The sequence below is a fragment of the Lutra lutra genome, chromosome 9, assembly GCF_902655055.1.
Source record: "Lutra lutra chromosome 9, mLutLut1.2, whole genome shotgun sequence".
NCBI classification, from domain to species: Eukaryota; Metazoa; Chordata; class Mammalia; order Carnivora; family Mustelidae; genus Lutra; species Lutra lutra.
In genome coordinates this window covers 120,452,166-120,478,770 of record NC_062286.1, presented here as the reverse complement: position 1 = coordinate 120,478,770, position 26,605 = coordinate 120,452,166, and the positions used below count along the sequence as shown (strand labels likewise).

At 40.4% G+C, this 26,605-nt stretch overlaps 1 protein-coding gene across 1 annotated transcript in view; it reads left to right on the top strand.

Moving 5' to 3' along the window:
- Positions 1–2,077: 2,077 nt before the first annotated feature.
- TRPC4AP (transient receptor potential cation channel subfamily C member 4 associated protein) overlaps positions 2,078–26,605 on the top strand; it is a 70,933-nt gene continuing 46,405 nt past the window's right edge. The window contains exons 1-4 of the mRNA XM_047747219.1: positions 2,078–2,300; positions 16,546–16,674; positions 19,455–19,571; positions 26,145–26,202. Coding sequence (XP_047603175.1) covers positions 2,136–2,300; positions 16,546–16,674; positions 19,455–19,571; positions 26,145–26,202 — 469 coding nt within the window. The 5' untranslated portion in view covers positions 2,078–2,135. The remainder of the gene's footprint in view (positions 2,301–16,545; positions 16,675–19,454; positions 19,572–26,144; positions 26,203–26,605) is intronic.

The following is a 26,605-nucleotide window of genomic DNA, read 5'->3' as shown; positions in this document are numbered from 1 at the left end:
AAGTTTTAATATTGTTGAGATCAAACTTGTTGATCTCTTCATATTCATGATTTCTGGGTTTTATGAATAAGAACTTTTCTACCTCCAAATCATAGAAGTATTTTCATAGATTCACTTCTATTATTTTTATGCTTTGGATTTTAACAGCTTTGTTAAGGTATAATTCATGTATCATAAAATTCACCCATTTTGAATGTACAATCCAATGGTTTTTAGTAAACTTGGACTTGAATAATCATCCCCACTATCCAGTTTTAGAACTATACTTTGATTTTATTATATATAGCTTTTATTTACTTATTTATCTATCTATTTATTTGAGAGAGAGAGAGAGAGAGAGCACGCGCACATGTACAACTGAGGAGGAGGGCAGAGGGAGACACTCATCACACTCCCCCGTTGAGGGCTGAGCCCAACCTGGGGTTCAAGCCCATGATTCTGACTTCAATACTTGAGCTGAAATCAAGAGTCTAGCACTTAACCAACTGAGCCACCCAGGTGAACCTGTTATAAATAGTTTTTAATATGTCTAAGATTCATTTTAGCTTTTGGTGTGAAGTGAAAGACCTTAACATTTTTTTCCCTTCCCCATTGATTTGTTCTTTTTTTTTTTTTTAAGATTTTATTTGTTTATTTATTTGAGAGAGAGAGAGGGAGACATAGGGAGAGAGCACAAGTGGGGAGGGAGAAACAGACTCCATGCTGAGCCCCATGGGGCTCCATGTGGGCCTCAGTGTGGGCCTCCATCCCATCATGACCTGGGCCAAAGACAGATGCTTAACAGACTGAGCCACTCAGGCATCCCTCTCCACATTGATTTGAACTATCTGCCTTACCACATGCTCAACTTCCATATATCCATGGACCTATTCCTGTTCTCTTTGTTCCAGGGGTCTAAAAGAGACAGGGTTTTATTTAGTTCATGGAGTTTTCAAAATTTGGGGATTTCTCATAAAAGACTAGATTTTTGGCTTTTCTGGAAAAGCCAGAATATATAGCAACTATCTGCCAGAGGCCAGTAGGGACCACTCATTTTAGAAGGACATTGTTGCCTCCCCTTTTCCTTTCCTGGGAGGGGTCTTGTAATATAAACAGCAGGCATATATGGGGACTATTCCAGGCAAACTGGGGTAATGGTCACCATGCCTGCTGTCCCAGCATAATTAGTCTTTTTTCTCCTAAAAGTGTTTTGGTTTGGGTGATAAATGATAAGTCTATCTCCACCATGCCTTATAGCATCGTACCCAGCACTCCTCTTTCATTTATGTCACAATACCCCTTGCAGGAAAGGAAAAGGGGAGGCAAGAATGCAATCCTGACGCAGAGGTTTGCCAAAACAATGATTACATGGGCTCAGAGTAGAGGTGGGGAAAAATTAGGACAAGTTTCCTCTGACAAAGGATATGATGTCATAATTTACCGATCCCTTTCCCTTCAATTATTTCACTTAACTTCACAACAACCTACCCACTTAACACAACTTAGCCAGTCTGTTATCGTGCGTTTATTTGTGTATGGATTTTCTGTCCTCTGCAGTAACCTGCAGTCCAAAACAGGGACCTTGTTAAGTCTGTTCTGCTCTCCACTGTATTCACAGTGACTGGTTCCGGGCCTCTAAGAACTACTTACTGGCTGACTAGGCTCCCAGGAACTACTGATTGAATGAACTAACAAGGCAATTAAGAAGCAGAAAGCCTAGGTCCATCTGCTTGAATAAGGGGCGGAGAGAGGCAGGCAGGAATCAAGGGGCGGGGAGCGGGGGCGGTGGCCTGATTCCTGGACAGGAGCCCAGTATTTTTCCTAGCCAATTGGCTGTAACCTCCCCGAAACAGGCAAGAAATGGGAGAGTGCGCACGCAGGGACTTGTCTTTGACCTCGGGGGACCTCACCGAAATGCTGGATCCAGGGTCCCCAAAAGCAAGTGGCGCAGGAAACGCCACATCTCAATTTCGCACCTGCCCCGACTGAGAGCAAGACTACATATCCCAGGAGGCCCCGCGGCGCGTACGGTTCTGCCACGCGGCTTGCGCCTCCGCCGTCGGCCCGCTGGGGGCGCTGCGGCGACCCCTCCGCCGCCCCGTAGAAATCTCCGCGGCCCCGGGGCCGCTTGCTTCCTGTTTGTCGGACGAGGAGACATGGCGGCGGCGCCGGCGGCGGGGTCTGGGGCCGGCCGAGGGCGACGGGCAGCGGCAACGGTGGCGGCTTGGGGCGGATGGGGCGGCCGGCCGCGGCCCGGTAACATTCTGCTGCAGCTGCGGCAGGGCCAGCTGACCGGCCGGGGCCTGGTCCGGGCCGTGCAGGTACGAAGCCGGCCCGGAGGGGCGGGGCGGGGCGGACCGGGCGGGAGCTGGCGGGGGGCCGGAGAAGAGGCCTTTCCAGGCCGCCGCAGTACGGGCCCGACCCCTTTTAGCCGGCCGCGGGGCCTCCCTGCAGGCTGTCCGGTTGCTGTCAGCTGCCGCGGAGTGGTGGGCAGCCGCAGGCTACAGGCCCAGGTTAGGGGCCGAGCGGGCCTGGGCTGCATCGGGCATCGATGGCGTGTACGAGCCCTGGGCCCAGCTCCTGGATCCTCCCAACCCTGCGCCACGTCTGCACGTCTGGGGGACCCTGAGCGAGTTTGCTTTAGCTTCTAAGGGCCTCGAGTTTGTCCCCCGTGAATTGGGTGGTGGGTCATTATTGCAGTCCCCGAACGGTTCCTAAGCCTATCATAAATGTCATTCTCTCAGAGAGGCCTTTCCTTGACCCTACCCCCTACTCCACATCTAAAGTAGGTCCCCATTGTTATTCAGTCACAGCCCTGAATTCGTTTTGCTCACATTACTTTCTTAGTCTGTAATTACATATTTCTTTGTTGTCTACCCTTTTTCTCGCCTGTATCCCACGTTAGGCTGAGCTCCAAAGGGTGCAGTGTAGAGCGTCATGGTTAAGAGTGAGGACTTTGGAGTCAGGCCTGGATTCAAAGCCTTGCTTGAGCAAGTTATCTTTCGGTGCCTCAGTTTTCTCATTTGTGAAATGGAGATGATAATTAGTAACCTGCCTCTTAAGGTGCTGTGAGGATCAATGGAGACCGTTCTGTAAAGCGTTAAGTGCGTTTTTGTTGCTTAGTAAGGGTTGAAGGATAATCAGTTAGTTAATGGTATCTGGCTTATAATAGGCGCCCAATATATGATTAGTATTTTTTTGAATGAATGAAGGACATTGCTTTAGGGTAAGGCAGGATGGAAAGACCTAGGCTTCTCCCTCTGCTACCCCCCTTTCATTCCCACAACTTAGGTTACAAACACGCCTGGAAAACATTAGCTTAATTTAAAGACAACTTTAGCATGTAGAAACTTTTCGAAGGATGCAGAAGAAACTAATACAGTGGTTGGTGGGAATCAGTGGCAATTGGGTAGATGGGGGAGAGAATGGGAGTGAGATTTTTTGCATTGTGCTATATATATCTATATATAAACTTGAGCCATTTCAGTATTACTCATATACTTAAAAGGACAGAATAAAGATAAAAACCAGGTGGTCTCTGTGTTAACAGGTTATAGATGAAGAACCAGTTCTGGGTGAGCAGTATTTTCCTGAACATCAGATAATCGTAGTTGAGCAACTCTTTCCCCCTGCATTCTTCTCTATCTGTCTTAACATCCTGGAAAGACTTGCTCTTTAAACCAAAATGCCTTACCTAGCAGGGTTGTAGGGACATGCAGAAAGGGAGTTAATTCACCATCACTGAGCACATACTTCAGATCAAACATTGTGGAAGGTATTCAAACAGTGTCTTCATTTAATCTTCAGTCTTTTGAATGAGGTGTCAGGACTCCTGTTTCAATGCAGATGAGGAAACTGAGGCTCAGAAAATTTAGGTGATCTCTTACTAAACACCCGTCTTGCTTATCCTTTACATTCTGAGGTCAGTAGGGAGCCACAAAGGTCATTTGGCATAATAAATGAGACAATTTAGGACACTTAATTTGTTTCCAGTGATGGATGACTTGGAATGGGAGGAGATTGGAGAAGCTCACCAGATAGAAGGGTGCTAGAATATTCTTGAGCCTGGTTTAGGGTGAGTATTGTGGTAATCAGTAGTTGTATGCAGGTGTGGAAGCTCTTTCCAAGGTTAAGATGGAGAGATCTTCATAAAACTCTGGTCAGGATAAAGTGGGGAATTTCATCTTTCAAATGTATCCTTTCTTGGTGACTTTGCCTGATCTCTTCCTTGCTTCACATACCCCACTTTCCCCACATTATAGGTAAATTCTTTGCACACAAGCATTTCCATAGCACAGTAAGCATGTCCATTATGGCATATGGTATACTGGGAAAGACCAGCTTGAAAAAAAAATTTAAGTTGTTGTGAACACATAACATGAAGTTTCCCGTCTTACCCATTTTTTCCCAAGATTTTATTTATTTATTTGACAGGAAGAGAAATCACAAGTAGGCAGAGCAGCAGGCAGAGAGAGAGGGGGAAGCAGGCTCCCCGCTGAGCAGAGATTCCCAACGCAGGGCCTGATCCCAGGACCCCTAGATCATGACCTGAGCCAAAGACCAAGGCTTAACCCATTGAGCCACCCAGGCACCCCTGTTTTTCTTTTTTTAAAAGATTTTATTTATTTGACAGAGACACAGTGAGAGAGGGAACACAAGCAGGGAGTGTGGGAGAGGGAGACGCAGGCTACCCGCGGAGCAGGGAGCCCATTGCGGGGCTCTGTTCCAGGATCCTGGGATTATGACCTGAGCTGAAGGCAGATGCTTAATGACTGAGCCACCCAGGTGCCCCTCATCTTACCCATTTTTAAGTGTACAATTTGGTAGTATTAGGTGTGTTCACATTGTTGTGAATCAGAGCTCCAGTATCTTTTCGCCTTGCCTGTCTGAAACTCTATACCCATTAAACAAGTCCCCTCCCACCCCCTCGCCCCCAGCCCCTGGCAGCTACCATTCTACTTTTTGTTTCTATGAATTTGACTACTTTAGATACTTCGTGGAAGTGGAATCAAGCAGTATTTGTCTTTTTGTGACTGGCTTATTCCAATTAGCTTTTTTAGACCAATTAGTCCTCAAAGTTCACGTGTGTGGTAGCATGTAACAGGATTTCCTTGGAGAAGACCGTATTTTAAAGGAAGGTGGACCTAGATTGAACCCTAGTTCCCTCACTTACTAGTTGAGTGTCCTAGGTTATGTTAGTTAAACTTCCTGAAGCTCTGTTTCCTTATTTCTAATATGGCAATAATAATATCTATCTCATAGGGCTGTTTGGAGGATGAAGTGACATCATATGTCTAATAAGCTTGGTCAGGAGCGCCTGGGTAGCTCAGTGGGTTAAAGCCTCTGCCTTCGGCTCGGGTCATGATCCCAAGGTCCTGGGATTGAGCCCCATGTGAGGCTCTCTGCTCAGCAGGGGGCCTGCTTCCTCCTCTCTCTGCCTGCCTCCCTGCCTACTTGCGATCTCTGTCAAATAAATGAAATCTTTAAAAAAATAAAAAAATAAATAAAAAGCTTGGCCAGTGTGGGGCAGATAGTGGATGTTCGGTAAATAGTTGCGGTCAGCTTGTTAGACTGGGTTTCTTAAGGGACTTTGTGTCTGTAGAGCCTGGAAACATTGTCAGGCTCTTGATACCCAGGACTCAGAAGATTGTTTGAATTGAATCGTGAGGGCTCAGTCTTCCTTGTCCTCAATTCTGTCTCTACTCCTGAACAGTCTCAGGGTTTTAAAGAGTTCTAGAGTCAGATATCCTAGGTTTGAATCCCAGCTCTGGTACATACTTGCTGTCTGTGTTTGGGCAAGTTACTTAATCTCTATATGCTGCAGTTTCTTCATTTGTGAAATAGGGCTAATCATGAGACAGCCTATAAGACTGTGGTAAGGATCAAGTGAGTTTGTATATATAAAGCACTTAAAGTGGTGTTTTAAAACGTAGTAAGCATGCTGTGAAGTTTAGCGAGTATTGTTTAACAAATTCTCTATATTCTGATGGATCCTAAATCTATATTTCCATCCAGATTTCTCCCATTAGCTCCAGATGGGTATATCCAGATATCTTCTCAACACCTGCACTTAGATGTCTAGTGGGCATCTCAAACTTAATATAAAATTCCTGATTCCTTAATTCCTCCTTCACCAAACCTGATCATCCCCAAGTCTTCCCCATTTCCCTACATGGGATTTAGGAGAAGTCTGGGAGAAGACTCCAGACTGCATGATTTAGAACGGGCCTGTGCTCTGTGGATTTTTGTGTATTTTCTTTTCTCCCATTTAATTTGTCCTCTATCAGGGTAGCAAAGTAATGCTAGTGCAATGCTCTAGTGTTTACAGAGCCTGCGTACGTTTATCAGCACGTTTGATCCTTACAGCAAATCAGATCTTACAAATCCCTTGCTTAAAGCCCTCCAGTGGCATCGCTCTGCAGTTACATTCCTTACGATGGGTGGGTACACAGGACCTGCGTGATCAGTAGGAGTTGAGGGAAGGGGATAGACTAGGCAAACCCTAGATTCAAGGCAGAGTAACTCAGACAGATTGTGTCCCACCACCCCTAGAGCTTGTCCTTCAGTATGGCAATCTGGTGACAAACTAGGTTATGGCATCCTTGTTCTACTTCCCAAATGCTAATCATTGCTTCCTTCATGATTATTGGCATATGTAATTTCTACCCGAACGTTACTTACCTCATACTTTAGATTGACCCCCCCCTTGTTTTTTCTTTTTTTTAAGATTTCATTGAGCACAGTTGTTTTGACCTCATCATCCTAAGCATTAGTATTTGTGAAACCTAGGGGTTTAAGTCAAATACAGTCTTCCTTTGCCTGTCAAGGGTAATTTGGTATTGAAAAACCCCTGGATATGATAACTTCTCATAAATTAAAAATAGAAATACTATTCATTTTATCAAGAAGTTTTTGTATTTATAAACCATAAGATTCACTCCTAATGGATATTAAAACAAATCCCATTAAAGTGGACACAAGTATTCCTTGGTTAACAGTTATAATCAGAATAACCTTGGGGCCCCTGAGTGGCTCAGGTCTGCCTTCGACTCCTGTCATGATCCCAGAGTCCTGGGATCGAGTCCTGCATCGGTCACCTTGCTTGGCTGTGAGCCTGCTTCTCCCTGGCCTATTCTGCCTGCTGCTCCTCTGCTTGTGCTCTCTCTGTCTCTGACAAATGAATAAATAAAATCTTTTTTAAAAAGTTAAAGAATAACCTAACAAAGTATTTTATTTTCATGAATTATTTTTTAAGACAGCTATTTACTTGAATTTAATATGATATTATAAGACATAAGGTATCTTACACTTAGGACTATGGTGCCTGGCTCAGTCATCTTCCTTTGGCTCAGGTCATGATCCCAGGGTCCTGGGATCAAGTAACGCATTGGGCTCCTGCTCAACGGGGAGTCTGCTTCGCCCTCTACCCGCCCCCCCTCCCCTGGCTCATGTGCTGTCTCTTTCTAAAAAAATGAATTTTAAAAAAGATATCTTACACTTAGGACTAAACAAATAAGATACACATTTATGTTTATGAAATTCAGCCTTTATTTAAAAAGAAAAGCAGTAAAGACAAATAAGTCAATGAAAACTGAGTGTCTGGAAATGCCACATCCACTGAACAGGTTGACAGCTTAGGCAGCATGATGTAAGAGATTATCACTGCTATAAACTGTCAAACCACAAGTACTCCAAGAGAAGAAACCCATACAACTCCTGCCAGTAATTCAGCTTTGAAGATGACTGGATTGGTGGCTCTTTCATCATAGTAATCAGCTGTTCACAAGGAAAACAAAATCCAAATGATTATTTTTAAATGGGAGTAAATGCCTTGTAAGACAATGTAGATGTGGTAAAAGAAATTCCTTGAGTAGTTGAATATTTGGACTATGATAGGGAAGCTCTCTGGGTATCATGAGCCTTGTAACTAAAAACAGCTATGCCCTGCCCCACTCTTTGCCCCCAAATTCTGCCCTCCCCACACAACCACTGCCCACACTGTAGCTGCTTTTTTTGCAGGGGAAGGGTCCTGCAGGAAACAGGATAGCCAGTATTTCTTTTTCTTTTTCTTTTTTTTTTTAAGATTTTATTTATTTATTTGACAAACAAAGATCACAAGTAGGCAGAAGAGGCAGGCAGAGAGAGAGGGAGAAGCAGGCTCCCTGCTGAGCAGAGAGCATGATGCAGGGCTCGATCCCAGGACCCTGGGATCATGACCTGAGTTGAAGGCAGAGGCTTAACCCACTGAGCCACCCAGGCTCCCCAATAGCCAGTATTTCTAAGTAATATGTTTTTAAGGCTATTTCTTGACTTCAGTTTTAGACATTATCTGTTTTCTTCCCTTGTAAACTAGGATTTAATTCACAACATGCTATGCCACATGTTTCTTTTTGATTCTTCTAATGTAGTTAAGTCACAATTTGGGCTATTGGTGTTAAATATTTATATGATCATGATGATATCATTGGTTATAGTAGAGCCATATAGTGTATGACAGTATATGCTTTATATATTTTTTTGTTTCCTTTTGAGTTAAAAGCCGCTGTCCCCCTCCCCATTGTTTGAATTGAGTTATAAATATAGAATTCACCCTATTTAGTGTATAGACGCATACTTTGTTTTGTTGTGCTTTGTCTGTTGTGCTCATGGATACTGCATTTTTGCAAAATTGAAGGTTTCTAATAACCTTGCATCAAAGAAGTCTATTGGTGCCATTCTCCAACAGCATTTGCTTACTTGGTGTCTCTGTCACATTTTGGTAATGTTCACAGTATTTCAAACTTCTATTATTATTATTATAATATAGTGATCTGTGAAAGATCAGATGATAGCATTTTTTAGCAATAAAGTATTTTTTACTTTATTCTTTAATGAAGACATGTACATTTTTTAGACATAATCTCACACCTAATTGACTACAGTATAATGTAAACATAACTTTTACATGCACTGGAAAACCGAAGAATTCATTTGACTCACTTTATTGTGATGGTCTGGAACCCACAATGTCTCCGAGGTATGCCAGTTAGTTCTATGAGTTTTAACAAATGCAGTTGTGTGACCACCACTAGGGTTAGGATATAGAAAATATCCTTGTAGTAGTTAACCCCTTCCCTAGCCCTATCCTCTAGCAATTGCTCATCTGTTTACTGTCCTATTCCTATACTCTTTTACACATTCTCATTGCAATGGAACTGAACCATATGTAGCCTTTGGGTCTGGCTTCTTTCACTAGAATAATGTCATTCTTTTAAAATTTGCTTTGGTTTTTGTGTGCTTATAATTTAGTCCCAATTCTAAAACTTTCTTTTCTTTTTTTCTTTCTTTCTTTCTTTTTTTTTTTTTAAAGATTTTATTTATTTGACAGAGAGGAGAGACAGCCAGAGAGGGAACACAAGCAGGGGGAGTGGGAGAGGAAAAGCAGGCTTCCCACAGAGCATGGAGCCTGATGCGGGGCTCCATCCCAGGATCCTGGGATTGTGACCTAAGCTGAAGGCGGACTCTTAACCAACTGAGCCATCCAGGCATCCCTAAAACTTTCTTTTTTAAAAGAAATCCTTCTTGGAATACTCCATCTTCCTTCAATTTGGATTAGTTCCTTGCTAGGACAGCTATACATCTGAGTTCTTGGGATTTCCCTTCACCAAATTCAGGGTGTTTTATTTTTATTATGTTTTAGATCCTTTGTTTCATGAATCCTGTCTTTCTTGGGGGAGTGCATTCTCTAGTAGCCTCCTAAGAAAGAGTACGTGAGAGGTGGCTTTTTTTTTTTTTTAAGCTTGCATGTTTGAAAATGTCTTTTATTCTTATACTGGTATATTAAGTTTAGCAGGATATAGAATTCTAAGTTGGAAGTTATTTTCCCTTAAATTTTTTAATGGTGTTATTCCATTGTCTTTAAGCATTTGGTGTAAATGTTGAGAGGTTCTATTCTGATTTCCATTCCTCAATATATGACCTATTTTCCCATCTTTCACCCCCTCAAAGCTTTTAGGATCATCTCTTTCTGGCATTCTGAAATTTAATCACGGTGAGAGCCTTTCTTTTTTATTCATTGTGCTGGACATTTTGTGTAAGTACACATTAAAATGTGTGACAAAAAATAAATATGTAACAACTATTAAATAGCCATGTCCATCACCTGGCATTAATTTCCTCTGAAAAATACACTGTTCTCTTAGGGTCCTATTTTTATTTTTTAATTTTTAAACTTTTTAAAGGCCCTCCTATTTTTTAAAAGCCATTTTCTCTCCTATGATTATGTTGGCTGTGATTGCTTTAGAGAACTTTATGGAATGGGGAGAGTTGAGTTGGTTCTGAATGAGAGAATGTGAACAGAGTTGGAGAGAGATTTCTGGCACTAAGAACACCAGTGAGAAAGTCTTGCTAATTGGCCATTGGAAGACAGCGAAGAGACGATGAAATGGTTGTATGGGAGATAGTGGGAGACAAGTATAGATACGTTGGGAATAGGAAGGAGAAGGTAATTAATATTTATTGAGCATCTACTGGTGCCATTGTGCAGAGACCTGTTTGTTTATTAAATATTTGACCTATAAAAACCTATATAGTAACGCCCCACAATATTACAACACCCACGTACCTACTACCAAACTTAAGACAGTACCAGTATATTTAATGTCCTTTCATCTCATTCCCTCCTCACCAGAGGTAATATGTGTTTTGAATGGATAACATATGCACATACACACATGGGTTACAGAGAAAATTTCAAGTCTCCCTGCAAATAACCCACTATCACCTCTGCTAGCGCCCTCCAGTTCTACTCCCAGAGGCAGCTATGATTATTGATTACTTACATATCTATCTACAGACATGTTAAATTCAGAAAAGCAAATGTGTCTTTGTAACTTTTTTTTTCTTATGCAAGTGGTATAATGTACATACTTTTGTGCATTTATCTTTTTTCACTTGAAAATTTATCATAGAGATCCTTCCATAATCAGTACGTACAAATCTATTTTGTTTCAGGCCTTTAAAAAACTTACTGTGTTGAAATATAACATACAAATAAAAATGCACCAAAAATATGTGTACAGCTCAATGAAGAGTAATAAACCATCAGCTATGTAGCAGCCAACCAGATCATCTCTATATCTCTAGTCTACAGCTCTTTTCCTCCTCTCCAAATGAAATTACTAGCCTGACTTCTAACATTGTACTTAAGTGTACTAGTTTTTATGCTTTATATAAATAGAATTAAACAGTATGTACTGAATCTGCTTCCTTTCAATCAATATTTATTAGATTCATGCTGTTGGTGAAGCTGTAGTTCATTAATTTTTATTGCTATATAGTTAACCACAATTCATTCTACCTTTGATGAGCATCTGAGATCTTTCCAGTTTGGGGCTTTTATGTGTACCGCTTATATGAGTATTCTTGTACGTGTCTTCTGATGCATATATGCACAATTTTGGGGGGGTATATACTTAGAAGTAGAATTGCTGGGTTATAGGATATGCATACGTGCAACACTGGTAGCTATTACTGAACACTTTCCCGAGTGGTTGTAACTAGTTTTACATTCTCACCAGCAGTGTATGAGCGTTCTTGTTTCATGTTCTCACTAATCCATGTGTGGTGTGGCCCGTCTTCTTAAATTTGGCCATTCTGGTATTTGTGTATTGGCATCTCATTATGGTTTTGGTTTGTGTTTTCCTCATGACTAATGAAGTTAGGCACCTTTTCAGGAGTCCGTTGGCTATTCAAGCATCCTCTTTTGTGGATGGCCTATTCAGATCTTTTGCATATTTTTCCTCTATCGGGTTTTTTTTTTTTTTCCCTTCTTATTGATTTGAACTTCTTTTCATTTCCTGGGTATGAGCCTTTATAATGATGTTTTATAAATATTTCTCTCATTTGGTAGCTTCCCTTTTTAGTCTATAAAAAGATCTTTTGATGAACACAAGTGCTTAATTTTAATACAGCTCATTGTATCACTCTTTTCCTTTATGGTTAGTGCTTTTAGTATTCAATTTAAGAACTTTTTGCCTACCCTAAGGATCATGAAGAAATTCTGTTTATTTTCTAGAAGCTTTGTTGTTCTATCTTTTACATTCAAATATATGTTCCATTAGGAATTTATTTTTGGATGTGGTGTAAGCTTGTTCATAAAGATATCCAGTTGACTGCATATTATTTGTTGAAAAGTTGCTTATTACTCCAGTGCTCTGTGGGATCTGTTCTCATGTCAGTTTCCTGTCTTTTTCCCCCTCCCACTGGTCTGTTTAGCCTTGTGCTGGTACCACTTCGTTTTATTTTCTGTAACTTTGTGTGTGTTGATTTTGACTATAGTGTGTTGAATAGGAGTGGCTTTTCCTGCTTAGTTATCTTCAAGAGTTCCTTGGCTCTTCCTAGCCCTTTGCCATTTGCATATACATTTTAGAATGAGTTTGTACATTTTTACTTTTTTTTTTTTAAGAGTTATTTATTTATTTGACAGAGGTCACAAGTAGGCATGAGAGGCAGGCAGAGAAAGGGGGGAAGCAGGCTCTCTGCTGAGCAGAGAGCCGGACTGGGGGTCAGTCCCAGGACCCTGAGATCGTGACCTGAGCCAAAGCCAGCGGCCTAACCCACTGAGCCACCCAGGCGCCCCTCTCCTTTCCAATCTTATATTTTTTTCTATTTCTTGCCTAACTGTGCTGAGTTGAAGTGGCATGTTCCTGATCTAAGAAGGAAAGCCTTAAACATTTCACCATTAAGTATGATGTTTGCTTTAGGTTTTCTGTAGATAACCATTATTTGTTCACTTCTTTTTTCAGTTTATGATACTGCATTTTACAAAATGCTTTTTCTGCATCAATAGAGATGTTCATATAATTGTTTTTATGTTTTTTGTGTGATGAATTACCTATTTTTCCTTTGTTTACTTGTTTTTTAGAGGTCTTATCTATGAAATCATTGCCTACTCTAAGGTTATGAAATCTATGCCTATGTTTTCCTCTTAAAGTTTCATAGTTATAGCTCTTACATTTGGGTCTTTGATCCATTTTGAGTTAGTTTCTGTCTATGGTATGTGTAAAGGAGCCCATCTTCACTCTTTTGCTTGTGGATACCATTTGTCCCAGCAGTATTTGTTAAAAAGACTTTTTCCCCCCTCATTGAATTGTGTTGATACTATGGTCAAAAATCAGTTGACCATAAATGTAGGGATGTAATTTTGGAATCTCAGTTCTATTCCACTGATCTAGTTGTCTATCCTTACCTGATTATTATAAGCTTGTAATAAACTTAGAAGTCGGAAAGTGTGATTCTTCCAACTTTGTTCTCTTCCCTCAAGTTTATTTTGGCCATCCTGGGTTCCTTGCATTTCCATATGAATTTTAGTATCAGGTTGTCTATTTCTTCAATGAAGCCACCTGGGATTATGATAGAAACTGCATTGACTCTATGTAGGAAGTATTGCCATTTTAGCAATATTAAGTCTTCCAGTCTATGAACATGGATGGCTTTCCATTTATTTAGACTTCCTCTAATTTCTTTCAATGATATTTTGTAGTTTCATTTTATAACTCTTATATTCCTTTTGTTAAATTTATTCCTAAGTGTTTTATTATTTTTGGTTTCATTATAAATGGGACTGTTTTCTTAATTTCCTTTTTGGATTGTCTGTTGTAAGTGTATAGACATTTAGCTAATTTTTGTATATCGATTTTTATCCTGCAACCTTACTGAACTCATTTGTCAGCTCTAGTAGTTTTATATGTAGGTTCCATAATGTACTCTATATACAAGATCATAGGATGGCAAATATAGTTTTTCTTCTTTTCCATCTGGATGCCTTTATTTTTTTCTTACCTAATTGCTCTGGCCTGAATTACTAGTACAATGTTAAATAGAAGTGGTGATGATCAACATCTTTGTCTTTTTCCTGATCTTAGTGAGAAAGTATTCAGGCTTTCACTGTTAATTATGATGATAGTTGTGGGTTTTTGTTAAATGCCCTTTAACAGGTTGATTAGATTGATTAATTTTCATATGTTGAACCAACCTTGAATTCCTGGAATATACCTTGCTTGGTCATGGTGTATAATCCTTTTTACATGTTGCTGGATTTGGTTTGGTAGGGTTTTGCTAGGGATTTTTGTGTCTGTATCCATCAGAGATATTGGTCAGTAGTTTTCTTTTGACATCTTTGTCAGAGTTTGGTATCAGGATAACAGAATGAGTTGGGAAGTGTCCCCTTTTCTGTTTTATGGAAGAGTCTGTGAAGAATTTTTAGTTTCTTTAAAAGTTTCGTAGAGGGTTCCTGGTGGCTCAGTTGGTTAAGCGACTGCGTTCAGCCCAGCTCATGATCCTGGAGTCCTGGGATAGAGTCCAGCATCAGCCTCCCTGCTCAGCAGGGAGTCTACATCTTCCTCTGACCCTCTCCTATCTTGTGCTGTCTCACTTTCTCATTCTCTCTCTCTCAAATAAATAAATAAAATCTTAAAAAAAAAAATAAAATGGGGTGCCTGGGTGGCTCAGTGGGTTAAAGCCTCTGTCTTCAGCTTGGGTCATGATCTTGGGGTCCTGGGATCAAGCCCTGCATTGGGCTCTCTGCTCAGTGGGGATCCTGCTTTCCCTCCCCGCCGCCTGCCTCTCTGCCTACTTGTGATCTCTGTCAAATAAATTAAAAAATCTTGAAAAAAAAATAAATGTTTTATAGAATTCACCAGTGAAGCATTGGTTTTGGGCACACTTTTTTTTTGTGGGTAGTTTTCTTTTTTCTTATTAAACCAGTGATTCACCTCTTCTTGAGTCCATTTCAGTGTTTTGTGTCTTTCTAGGAGTTTGTCCATTTCATCTAGGTTATGTAATTTGTTGGCACATAATTGTTACTACTACTTCATTATAAACCTTTTTATTTCTGTATTATTGGTAGTAATGTCCCTCTTTCATTCCTGAGTTTAGTTATTTGAGTCAGTGTTAAGTTGGTCACCATAACTGAAGTTTTAATTTTGTTGCTCTTTTAAAGAACCAACTTTTGGTTTTGTTGATTTTTCTTGATTATTTTTCTACTCTCCATATCATTTATTTTTGTAGTAGTATTTATTTCCTTGTGCTTGTTTGGGGTTTGGTTTATGCTATTCTAGTTTCTCATGGTGAAAGTTAATTTATCTGAGACATTTTTCCTTTTTAGTATAAATGTACATACCTTTAAATTTGTAAACGCCACTTTTGCTGAGTCCCATGAAACCATGTTTTTCTTTTTCTTTTTTTCCTTTTAAGAAAAAGAAAAATGGTTTCCCATTGTTTTTGGACTTGCCTTGATTTGAACTGGCTTGAATGATAGGAAATTGCTGATATTCAGTCTTTTTTTTTTTTAACCTACAGAAATAGTAATGCCTTTGGTTCACCCAAACACAGATTATTCTTACAAACATTTCATTATCTCTCTATTACTTCTGTATTATCTTATTTTTCCAATCTGAGAAAACAGGCTCAGGAAGGATAATGGGATTCGTCCAAAATCATAGAACTGATATGCGCCAGGATAGACTAAGATGTTATTGAAGACCTGCATGTCCTGTAATAGCAGTCATAAGATGCTTTTGATCTGATCGAGGGACAAGTGTATGTGAAAATAATTCACATCCGGCCCCTGGTTAATGATAACGTCATAAGAGTATTAGTGGAACTGTGCCATAGTTGATTAATGAACCTGTCATTAGACTAGAAGGTTATTGCTTATTTCTTCATACATTTACTGAGTCTCTGTTCTGTGCCCGGCATTCTTTAAGAGAGAGAAGGTGGGCACGATAAATGCAGCCTAGTACCTACTCTGAAGGTGCTTGTGGTCTACAGGAGGAGAGGAACAAGTGAGTCAGTAATTATGATGTTAAGATAAAGCCCCAGAGGAGGGGCACTTACTCACTTAGAAAGGAAGAGGGGAGCAGGGGTACTTGGGTGGCTCAGTGGGTTGAGCATCCAACTCAGACCCTGATCTCAGGGCTGAGGTCATGGTCTCAGGATCATGGGATTGAGCCCTGCATCAGGCCCAATGTCAGGCTTCATGCTCAGTGTGGAGTCTGCTTGAGAGTTTTTCCTCCTCCCCCCACCCCCTGCTCCCCTCCCCCCCGCTCCTAGTGTGCATGTGTGCATGCACTTTCTCGCTCTCTCTCAAATAAATTAATTAAATCTTTTAAAAAGAAAGAAAAAGGAGAGAGGGGAAGACCCAACAAGGAACATTTCTGGTTATTTGTCTCACACTTTGAAGAAGGAGAAGGAGCTTTCCAGGTTACGACAGAGGACATTTTAGGCAAGGAAGAATATGTGCAGAGAGATGTAGAGAACATGTGTGTTTGGAGCCCGAAGTGTGCACTGGGAAAGAGATGAAGCTAGAGAGGAGGGTCGGTAATAGGATGCAAAGGCTGCTGTGTCGCAAGGCGAGGAGCAGGACTTTTCACTTGTAGGCTGTTGGGGAGCTTCTGAAGGTTTCTAGAAAGAGACCTTTGAATTATTTCTCCTGAGTATGTTTAGGAGGCAGCTGCATGCCTTTGCCACGCATGCTAGTCGTTCTGTCCTCATCAGCGAAATGTTCCTTTTTCTTTTGCTTCACAGTTCACAGAGACGTTTTTGGCAGAGAGAGACAAACAGTCCAAATGGAGTGGGATTCCTCAGCTGCTCCTGAAGCTGTATGCAACCAGCCACCTCCACAGTGACTTCATTGAGTGCCAAAACATCCTCAAGGTAACTGTTAGGGGCCTTGGAAAGGCTGCATTCAAAGCCTCCAGCTGACGCAGATGTCTGTTTTTCTCTCCTTCAGTCTGCTTTTTATTTTTTTTAAAGATTTTATTTGTTTATTTGACAGACAAAGATCACAAGTAGGCGAGAGGCAGGCAGAGAGAGAGGAAGGGAAGCAGGCTCCCTGCTGAGCAGAGCCAGATGCAGGGCTTGATCCTAGGACCCTGGGATCATGACCTGAGCTGAAGGCAGAGGCTTTAACCCACTGAGCCACCCAGGCGCCCCCTTCAGTCTGCTTTTAAAAATAGCCTGTTTTTATTGTTTAAGCTGTAGAAAATTTGGAAAGTTCAGAAAAATTACAAAGAAGAAAATAAAAATCAACTATAATCCCACTGCCCAGAGATAATCACCATTAAGTTCCCTGTGTCTGCCCTCCTGGGCTTTATTCACACTTGTTTTGTGGCAGTGCTTGCTTAATTTGGGAGGCCGACCCTATGTCCTGGGATTGGGATGACCTTCTTTTTGAGAAAGATTTTTAAAACTCCCATACTGCTAAAGGTTCAGGGAAGTGACTTTGTGGTTGTTGATCCATTATGACCAACATAAGAAGATGAAGGAACTGGGATTGATGGTTGGGAGAGGGATGGAAGAGTACAGAGAGATGCTAAGGCACTTGTTCTCAAACTTGAGTGTGCATCAGAATCACCTGGAAGGCCCATGTGCTTATCCGGAGTTTATGGTTCACTAGGTCTCGAGTTACTGTATCCAAACTTTAGCATCAGGGGTGGGTCCAAATTTGAATTTAGGTGACCAATACTAGTTGCAGTTAAAACTCATGCGAGTTACAGTTGATTGTAATGAAACTTGATATAATGTTCTTTGGAAGTAAAGTTTTGATTATCATATAAGTCATTCTAAAATACAGTAGGCGGCAAATGAGCTTTACCTTTAAGAAGAGATGTTTTGTCTGTACAACTTTTCTGTAAATTTAAAATCATTTCCAAATAAGTTTATTTAATTAAAAAAAGGTGTTTTGTATTCTTGGTATTATAGTCTGAATGGGACAGAAATAGTTACAGTGTTTTACACTTTGAAAACTCTGTGCAAAAAATTTTACATTACACATGATTCCTGCAAAATCTCTGAGATACGGGGTAGAAGGAAGAGAGAAATTAAGGTTTGTGAGTACTTGCTGTGCGGTCACTATTTCTTTCTTCATCCAACACATGCTTCTTTGAAGCCTCTGTAGCAGGCTTATTTAATTCTTATGTAACTCTATGACACAGGTGGTCTACTTACTTGTTTTAGTCCAGAATACTTCTGATTGTGAATGACAGTAGCCCACTCAGACTAGCAAAAAAGATCCTTTATTGTCTCACAAACTGGAGAGCACATGTGTGAATTCAGGGTCTAAACAGGGTTAAGCTATCCTTTTCTTACCTTGACATCTGCGTGTGGTCTTATCTTGCTCCGTGTGATCACAGTGCTAAGGGGACATTTCTACAACTTGGGCCAGCCACTGAGGTGAGGGAATGAGAGACTGTTGGCAAGGCCTGGTCACCTGCTCCTGGGGCTCACACTGAGGTGCTTGGTGGCAGCCCCAACAGAACTCTGTGGAAAGTGGGGAGGGGCCTTTCCCCCAAGGAACTGGGGCTTTTACTTGAAGAAGAGAAAATGAGATAGTGGGCAGGCAAACCCAGATGTCTTCTATAATTCCCCTTTTCAGTTGAAAGAACAGCCTCAGCAGTAACCAACCCATCCAAAGCCTGTGGCTATCACATGATAAGCCCAGAACTGTCTTCCTCCTAAGACCAGCTTGAACTGTACCGTGTTGCCAGCAGGAATCACATCCTAGTTTCATAGTTGAGAAAAATGAGACCTGGGGAAAGTGGTTCAGTCTCTCGGAAGTGGTTCAGTCACTAATTACGTGAGCCTGGGCAACTTTGTGATTTTGCTTTCCCATATAATATGGGTAAAACTATATTCACATCATTGAATTATTTTAAGGATTAGATGGGCTGAAGTATCAAAGCCTGGTGCCCAACATAAAACCGGTTGTCTATAAGAGTTCTGCTTTTTCCTGGTATGTGGTGCCTGGACCAGCAGCATCAGGAGCCCTTGGCAGGCTGTTGTAAATGCACATTCTCAGGCCCACTCCATGCCTACTGAATCGAAACTCTGCCCATGGGACTCAGCAGGAGGGATTTTAACAAGACCTTCCAAGTGATTCTGATGTTCACCACTGTGTGAGAACTACTGCCCTCGACCATTTTGTTCCTTCTTCCCTCAAGATCCCTGAAGAGAGAGCATAAGAGTAGGGTCCTGGGTTCTTCCCACACTCTGTTTCACCCCAAATAGTTACTTTTTCTTCTCTAAGTGCAAACTCTGGAACCAGACTTCCGACATTTAAATCCTGGCCCTGTCACTTAGCAGCTGTGTGACCTTGACAACTTCTTTGTATCTCAGTTTGCTTATCTATAAAATTGGGGTGATAAATTATTGTTATCTTGTAGGTTTGTGAGGATTAAAAGGGGTCAGGCATGAAGTACTTAGAACCATACCTGGTACGTAATCATTAAGCACGTGAACTATTGTTACTACTTAAATGTTGATCATCATATTAGCTTTTCTCTAAGATTATTATCTTTTTCTGTTGTTGTCGCTGGGGGCTATCTTTGGGCTCATGGGCATTCAGGTTGTGACTAAAATGCAAACTGTTGTTTTGGTGTGTGGTTCCTCTTGGATACTAAAACTGAAAGTCTCTCTGTATACTTTTTTTAAATTAGGAAATTTCTCCTCTTCTCTCCATGGAGGCTATGGCATTTGTTACTGAAGAGAGGAAACTTACCCAAGAAACCACTTATCCAAATACTTATATTTTCGACCTGTTTGGAGGTGTTGATGTAAGTAGTTATTCATTACTACTACTGCTTAATGGCTTGAGTATTTAATTCTTAAAATGGGAGAAGTGAGACATTGTGGAATTTACAGCAAACAGTTCAGAATTTTAATCTTTAGAAGTTCAGGGGCACTCACCTCTGTTGAAGCACCATAGCTTTTACGTGAGAAGAATTGATTTATTTGAGTTGATAATATTTCCGCTTTTTTTTTTTTTTTTTTAAGGCACAAGTGAAAGGTGTGTCTCCTATCCCTCATCCCCTCCTCAGAGGCAGCTGTGATTTCTAGTTTTTCTGTGTTCCTCCAGAGATGTTCTGTGGTAATGTGTGTGTGTATAAAATAACCCCACTATCCTCACCTTAGGTTTATTTTCTCCCCACACAGAGGTGGCATAACCCGTATACAGATAGCGTTGCTCTGTACCTTGCTTTTTTCATGTAATTCTCTAGCTTGGGGATAGATTCAGTATATGTAAATCTGCCTCATTATTTTAAATAGCTATATAGTATTTCCTGGTATAATTGTACCATAATTTATTTTCCCCAGGCCCCAACTGATGGGCATGTAGAGTTTTCTCACACCTTTGTTTTTACAGTAAAGGCTTTTATACATGGGAGTATATACGTATGGGACCAAAATATATGTGTGCTTTATTGTTTATAAACTCATTAATTATATACCTAAGAGGTTTTATCAGCTTACATCCCCAGTAACAAAGTGTAAGAGTGTCTGTTGCTCCACACCATCACCAACACAGTGTATATGTGTGTGTCTTTATGGACTGTGTTATTGAAGTCTGGCTGGTATAAAAGTACACCAGTGATTATCACAAAGTAACTTCACCTTTGTCACTGCCACCCAAATCATGAAATGGAACATTATCGGCTCCCAGTAGCCTCCTTTACCTAATGGTACATTTTAAGTAAATTTTAAGTATTAACTAAGTAGATAAGAGAAAAATGGTATTTCTTTAGTTTCTTAAAAAGGTTTATTGAGATATAGTTCACATACCATACAGTTTACCCATTTAAAGTATGCAATTCAGTGGTTTTTGGTAAATTCATTGATATGTGCAACCACCAGCACAGTCAATTTTAGGATATTTTTATCACCCCAGGAAAAACTCCTTATGTTTTAGCTATCACTCTCCTACACACCCTTATCATAGGTAACTTTTACTCTGTTTTCCCTCTCTATAGATATCCCTGTTCTGGACATTTCATCTGAATGGAATCATGTAATATGTGGTCTTCTGTTACTGACTTCTTTTACTTAGCTTAATGTTTTTGAGTTCATCTATGTTGTAGCATGTATCAGTACTTTATTCCTTTTTATGGCTGAAGAATATTCCATTGAATGGATATACCACATTTTGTATATGTTTGTCAGTGATGGACTTTTGGGCTTCCACCTTTTAGCTGTTGAGAATAATGCTGCTCTGAATGTCCACAATAGCCAAACTATGGAAAGAACCTAGATGTCCGTCAACAGATGAATGAATAAAGAAGATGTGGTGTATATATACACAACGGAATACTATGCAGCCATCAAAAGAAATGAAATCCTGCCATTTGCAGTGATGTGGATGGAACTAGAGGGTATTATGCTGAGTGAAATAAGTCAATCAGAGAAAGACATTACATGATCTCCCTGATAGGAGGAATTTGAGGCAGGGTGGGGCATGGTGGGAGTAGGGAAGGAAAAAATGAAACAAGATGGGATTGTGAGGGAGACAAACCATAAGAGACTTTTAATCTCACAAAACAAACTGAGGATTGTTGGTGGTGGGAGGGGAGGGATAGGGTGGCTGGGTTATGGACACTGGGGAGGGTATATGCTACGGTGAGTGCTGTGAAATGTGTAAGCCTGATGATTCACAGACCTGTACCCCTTGGGCAAATAATACATCATATGTTAATAAAAATAATTAAAAAAAATAATACTGCTCTTAACTTCGTGTCCCCCTTGGTATGCACCAAGGACACTTTTTTTTATTAATTTGGGGTGTATACCTGTAAGTGGGTTTGCTGGGTCATATGGTAACTCTTAAGTTTATTCTTTTGAGGACTCTTTAGACTGTTTTCCAAAGCACCTGCACTCTTTTACATGCCCACCTATGGTGTATGCAGGTTCTTATTTTTCCACATCCTTGTCAACATCTGTTGTTACCTGTGTTTTGGTTATAGCCATCCTCGCGAGTGTGTATCTCACTGTGCTTTTGATACGGGTTGTCTGGATGGCTAATGGTGCTGGGCATCTTTTTATGTGCCCACAGGTCATCTGTAGGTCTTCCTTGGAACATAGGAATGTATTTTTTTTTTAAATTTATTTCTTTATTTCAGAGAGGGTTCACACTTCGTGGTGGGGGAGAGGCAGAGGGAGAGACTCTTCAAGCAGACTCCCTGCTGAGCGCAGAGCCTGACGAGCTTGATTTCACAACCCCGAGATCACGACCTGAGCCAAAATCAGAGTCGGCCACTTAATTGAGCCACCTAGACACCCCTCTTTTTCCCATTTTTTAATTGGGTTGTCTTATGCATTCTAAGAGTACCTTATATATTCTCTTCATAGTTCTTAAAATTTGCATTCTTCTGTCAGTGGGATTGAATATCTTTGTGTGTGTTTATAAGTAGTTCCTTTTCTGCCAATTACCTCTTCGTAGCTTTTGCATCCTTTTCTATTTGATTATCGGGTCTTTCTTTTACTGATTTTCTGTCTTAGTTCTTTGGGCTGCCATAAAAGACCATCACAGACTGGGTAACTGATAAGCAACAGAAATCTATTTCTTATAGTTTGGGAGGCTGGGAATTCCATGGTCATGACACTGGCAGATTCGGTTTCTGGTGAAGGCCGTCTTCCAGGTTGCAGACTTCCAGCCTCTCCCCGTGTCCTCTTATAGTGGAAGGGGCTAGGGAATCTCTCAGGAGCCTCTTTTAGAAGGGCATAATCCCATTTATGAGGGCTCTGCCCTCCGAACCTAATCAGCTTCAAAAGGCCCCACAGCTTAATGCTGCCACATTTGGCATTAGGATTTAACATGAATTTTGGGAGGACACAGAGGTTTAGACTGTAGCACTTTGTGATCACTCAGTTTTTAAAGGTCCTTTGTTATATGTGCTGTATTTTTTTTCCAAGTTTGAGAAATGAATTTTGACTTTGTTTATGGTACTTTTAAATGTAGGTAGGGGGCCTTACTTTTTAGGTTATCAGATTGCTCAGTCTTTCCTTTTATGGCTTCAGAGCTTTGTTTCTTGCTTTTCCTGCTGTTGGATTATAAGCTGTGTCTCCTTTCTTGGTAATATTTTAAAGTTGTTATCATATATGTTTAAATTTTTGTACCATGTAATGAGTGAGGGACTGGGATCCTACTCCTCCAATCCCCCATATCTGTCCTTATTCCCAGGGTGTCACGGTTATTTTCTATCTTGATCTGGCTGGTGACTGTACAGGAATGATGTTCACTTTGTATAAATTGGAGCTATATATTTATGGTTTATACTTTATTGTCTCCGTATGTTATATTGCAATTTATTTATTTAAAGATTTTATTTATTTGACAGAGATCACAAGTAGGCAGAGAGGCAGGTGGAGAAAGAGGGGAAAGCAGGCTCTCTGCTGAGCAGAGAGCCCTATGCGGGGCTCAATCCCAGGACCCTGAGATCATGACCTGAGCCGAAGGCAGAGGCTTAACGCACTGAGCCACCCAGGCGCCGTTATATTGCTATTTAAAAATGGTTTCCTTAAAGATGCCATTTGCCATGAAAGTAAAGATCATTGCACATTTGCAGCCATAGCATCAACCTTCGCCTTCATTCCCTAATTGTTGCTCTTCATTGCCTCTCCTTATTAGCTCTAGTGGTCTCGCAGCATGGCCTTAATGGCCAGCATGAGGGGCCCTTCACCTCTGAATTGTTCATCAAGGAATTTATTTAATAGAAACCAGTAGATTTATGGGAGGAAAAAAGAATAACATGGGTTTCTAGCCAGCTATCCGTTGTCAGTGACAATGTGGTTTTCTCTTGCAGGTGCCGGTCATGGACACTTTGCATCCAAGTTTCTTGATTTTGTTTGGTTTTGGTCTGCTTTGGAGAAGATTAGCTTCTCCAGGAATTTCAGTCTGTTCATAAATATGAGCTTTTGCTTAGGACCTTTTGCTCTTCACTTACCTTAACTTGGATGCATTTGTTCTTGTTGAACTCCCTTGTCATCTTGCTCTTGGAAGTATTTTTGAGACTGAGCTCTTTATTTCTTCCTCTGCCAGTCACTAGCCAGGCCCTAAAGTTACCCTCTCTTCAGTATGCTGCCCAAAGCTCAGCTGAATTGGAATAATTGGGAGTTCTGCTGGGTAGACCACTCCTTTGTCAACCCTGACGTGACAGTGAAAACTGTATCCTAGACGCGTCAGGGTCAGGTAGGTAACTTACTGGAGCATGGAGGCCCAAGTCAGCTGACTGTGTAAATTAAATGCCTGGAGGGACTGTGGAGAAGTCCAGAGTGTGACCCCTTTTATGGGGAAGTGACTCTTTCATGCCCATTGATTGCTGTTGCCCTGGGGCACGTGGGAAAATCTAGATTCTTTTGCAAAATCTCCCAGCTTTTCAGTAGGTGTGGATCAAATGAAATGTCTCTGGGCCAGGTATAATCCATTGCTTGACATCCAAGAACTTTTAATTTATTCATTGACTTGGTTTATCTTCCATGTGGAGTGAATTTATATTCTGTGCAGTTGAGCATCTTACACCTTTGGATAATTGTGGGAGGTGAGGCATCTCCTTTGAAAACTGTGTAATATGGCTTAGTCCTTAAAGATCATTACCCATTTTTGCCTTGTTTACATTTCTGTAAATCTCTCATGAAGATGTAAGTCAGAATGCGATGAAGCTCTGTATATGAACATCTTAGTGTAGCTTCATGTATAGTAGTTAAACGTGTCCATCAGAAGGAAGGTAATTTTTGTTCTCTGGAAGGTCAGTGGTTATATAGTTGATTTTCTAATCTTTACTAAATTAGTTGTTTTTTTTTTAAGATTTTATTTATTTACTTATTTGACAAAGAGAGATCACAAGTAGTCAGAGAGGCAGACAGAGAGAGAGAGGGAAGCAGGCTCCCCGCTGAGCAGAGAGCCTGATGCGGGCCTGATCCCAGGACCCTGAGATCATGACCTGAGTCGAAGGCAGCGGCTTAACCCACTGACCCACCCAGGTGCCCTACTAAATTAGTTTTTACTCTAATTCTATTTTTTTCCTTTTTTCTGCTTGCTTTGGGTTTGTACCTCTTTATCCAATGTCTCAATGTAGAAGGTTAGGTTACTGGTTTGAGATAATTCTTTTTTGTTTTTTTAAGTATAGGCACTTAAAATTATAAATTTCCCTCGAAACACTGCTTTAGCTATATCATGTTTAACTGTATTCTTTTATCTCAAAATATTTTCCAATTTTCCTTGTGATTTCTTCTTCAACTCATTGATAAATTAGGATTTGTTTTTTAGTTATCCACATTGGTGAATTTCCTTCTGTTATTTTTAATTTCATTTCCTTGTGCTCAGAGAATATGCTTTGATAAGTTCAATGCCTCTTAATTTATAAGGCTTGTTTTATGGTGTAATATGTGATTTATCCTGGAAAATATTCCATGTGTGCTTGAGTTGAATGTATATTCTGTTGCTAGGCAAAATGCCCTATAGGTGTCTGTTAGAGCTTGTTGGTTAATAATGTTCGAGTCTTCCTGTTTCTTTGGTGATGCTTAGTTGTCTGTCCATTATTAAAGGTGGAATATTGAAGTGTCTATTATTTTTGAATTGTCTGTACTTTGCTTCTGTCGGCTTTTGCTTCATGTATCGTGAGGCTTTGTTGTTAGGTGCATGTATTTATAATTGTTCTATCTTCCTGATGGATTGACCCTTTTCTCATAATAAACTGTCCTTTGTCTCAGTCGAATGGGTTTTTAAATGCATGCTTATTGTAAAGAGTTTAAGCAAAAATTATGTGTTGTATTAAAAATATGTAAAATGAATGCATAATATCCCCATCCCCTGTAGAAATCTGTATTAATGTTTATAGGTGTATCTTTTGAGATTCTGTTTTTATTAACTTATGTCTGTAAAAGAATGTAAATGTTCTTAAAGCAAAAGAGGAATCCTAGTGATAACGTTCTATAGCTTTTAAAAAATTAAAACCACATTGGATCCCAGAGATTATCTAGTCCAACGTGCTTATTTTTTTAAATATCTCATTATCTCAACTGAGGCCATGTTGGGATATTGACTTGCCCAAGTTGACATGGGGACTAGGTGGATGAACTGTGACTGAGGTTTCCTGACCCTTGGTACAGTGCTCATTCCCACGAGCCTCACTGCCTTGTGTCTTTGTTGGGAACCAGAGGGTCTTTTAGTGCTGCGACAGGTATTTGGGTCATCATTTGTCATGGCAAAGATTGTTTTATAAGTTGTGCTTGGAGTTTATTTTGAACATTTTACCCAATTTTCTTTTCTTTGTTTCCTTTTTTTCTTTCTTTCTTTCTTCCTTTCTTCTTCTTCTTCTTCTTCTTCTTCTTCTTTTTTTTTTTAATTAAATATATAGCTCCTTGTAGAAATTCTTATGAGGCCTACGATCTCTATCCGGGGACAGAAACTGAAAAGTAAGTATACTTGTGAGCCACTGGTCCTCCTTCCCAGCTTGCTGATTGTGATGTGGTTCCAGAGACTTCTCTTCTTCCTACTCCTAGCTCAGCAGTGAGGGTCTGCCTTCCAGCATGTGCTCTCCACCCCCAACCTAAGAGCTCTCTTTCTTCATTTTGTACTAGGTAGAAATACAGATCTGGGGCTATAAAAGAAAAAGTGTGAAAGCCACTGGGCTAAATGAATTGCATCGTTGTAGTTTCTAATTGTCATGGGCCCAGCTTTTGTGTTTTCTCTGGAAAGTCTTATTTCTCCTATCTAGTTTATTGAGGGAGTAACGAATAACCTGGTAAGATATTTGTTTGTTTTGTTTTTAAAAAGTATATCTATTTTTTGTTGTTGTAAGGGTGATACATGCTCTTG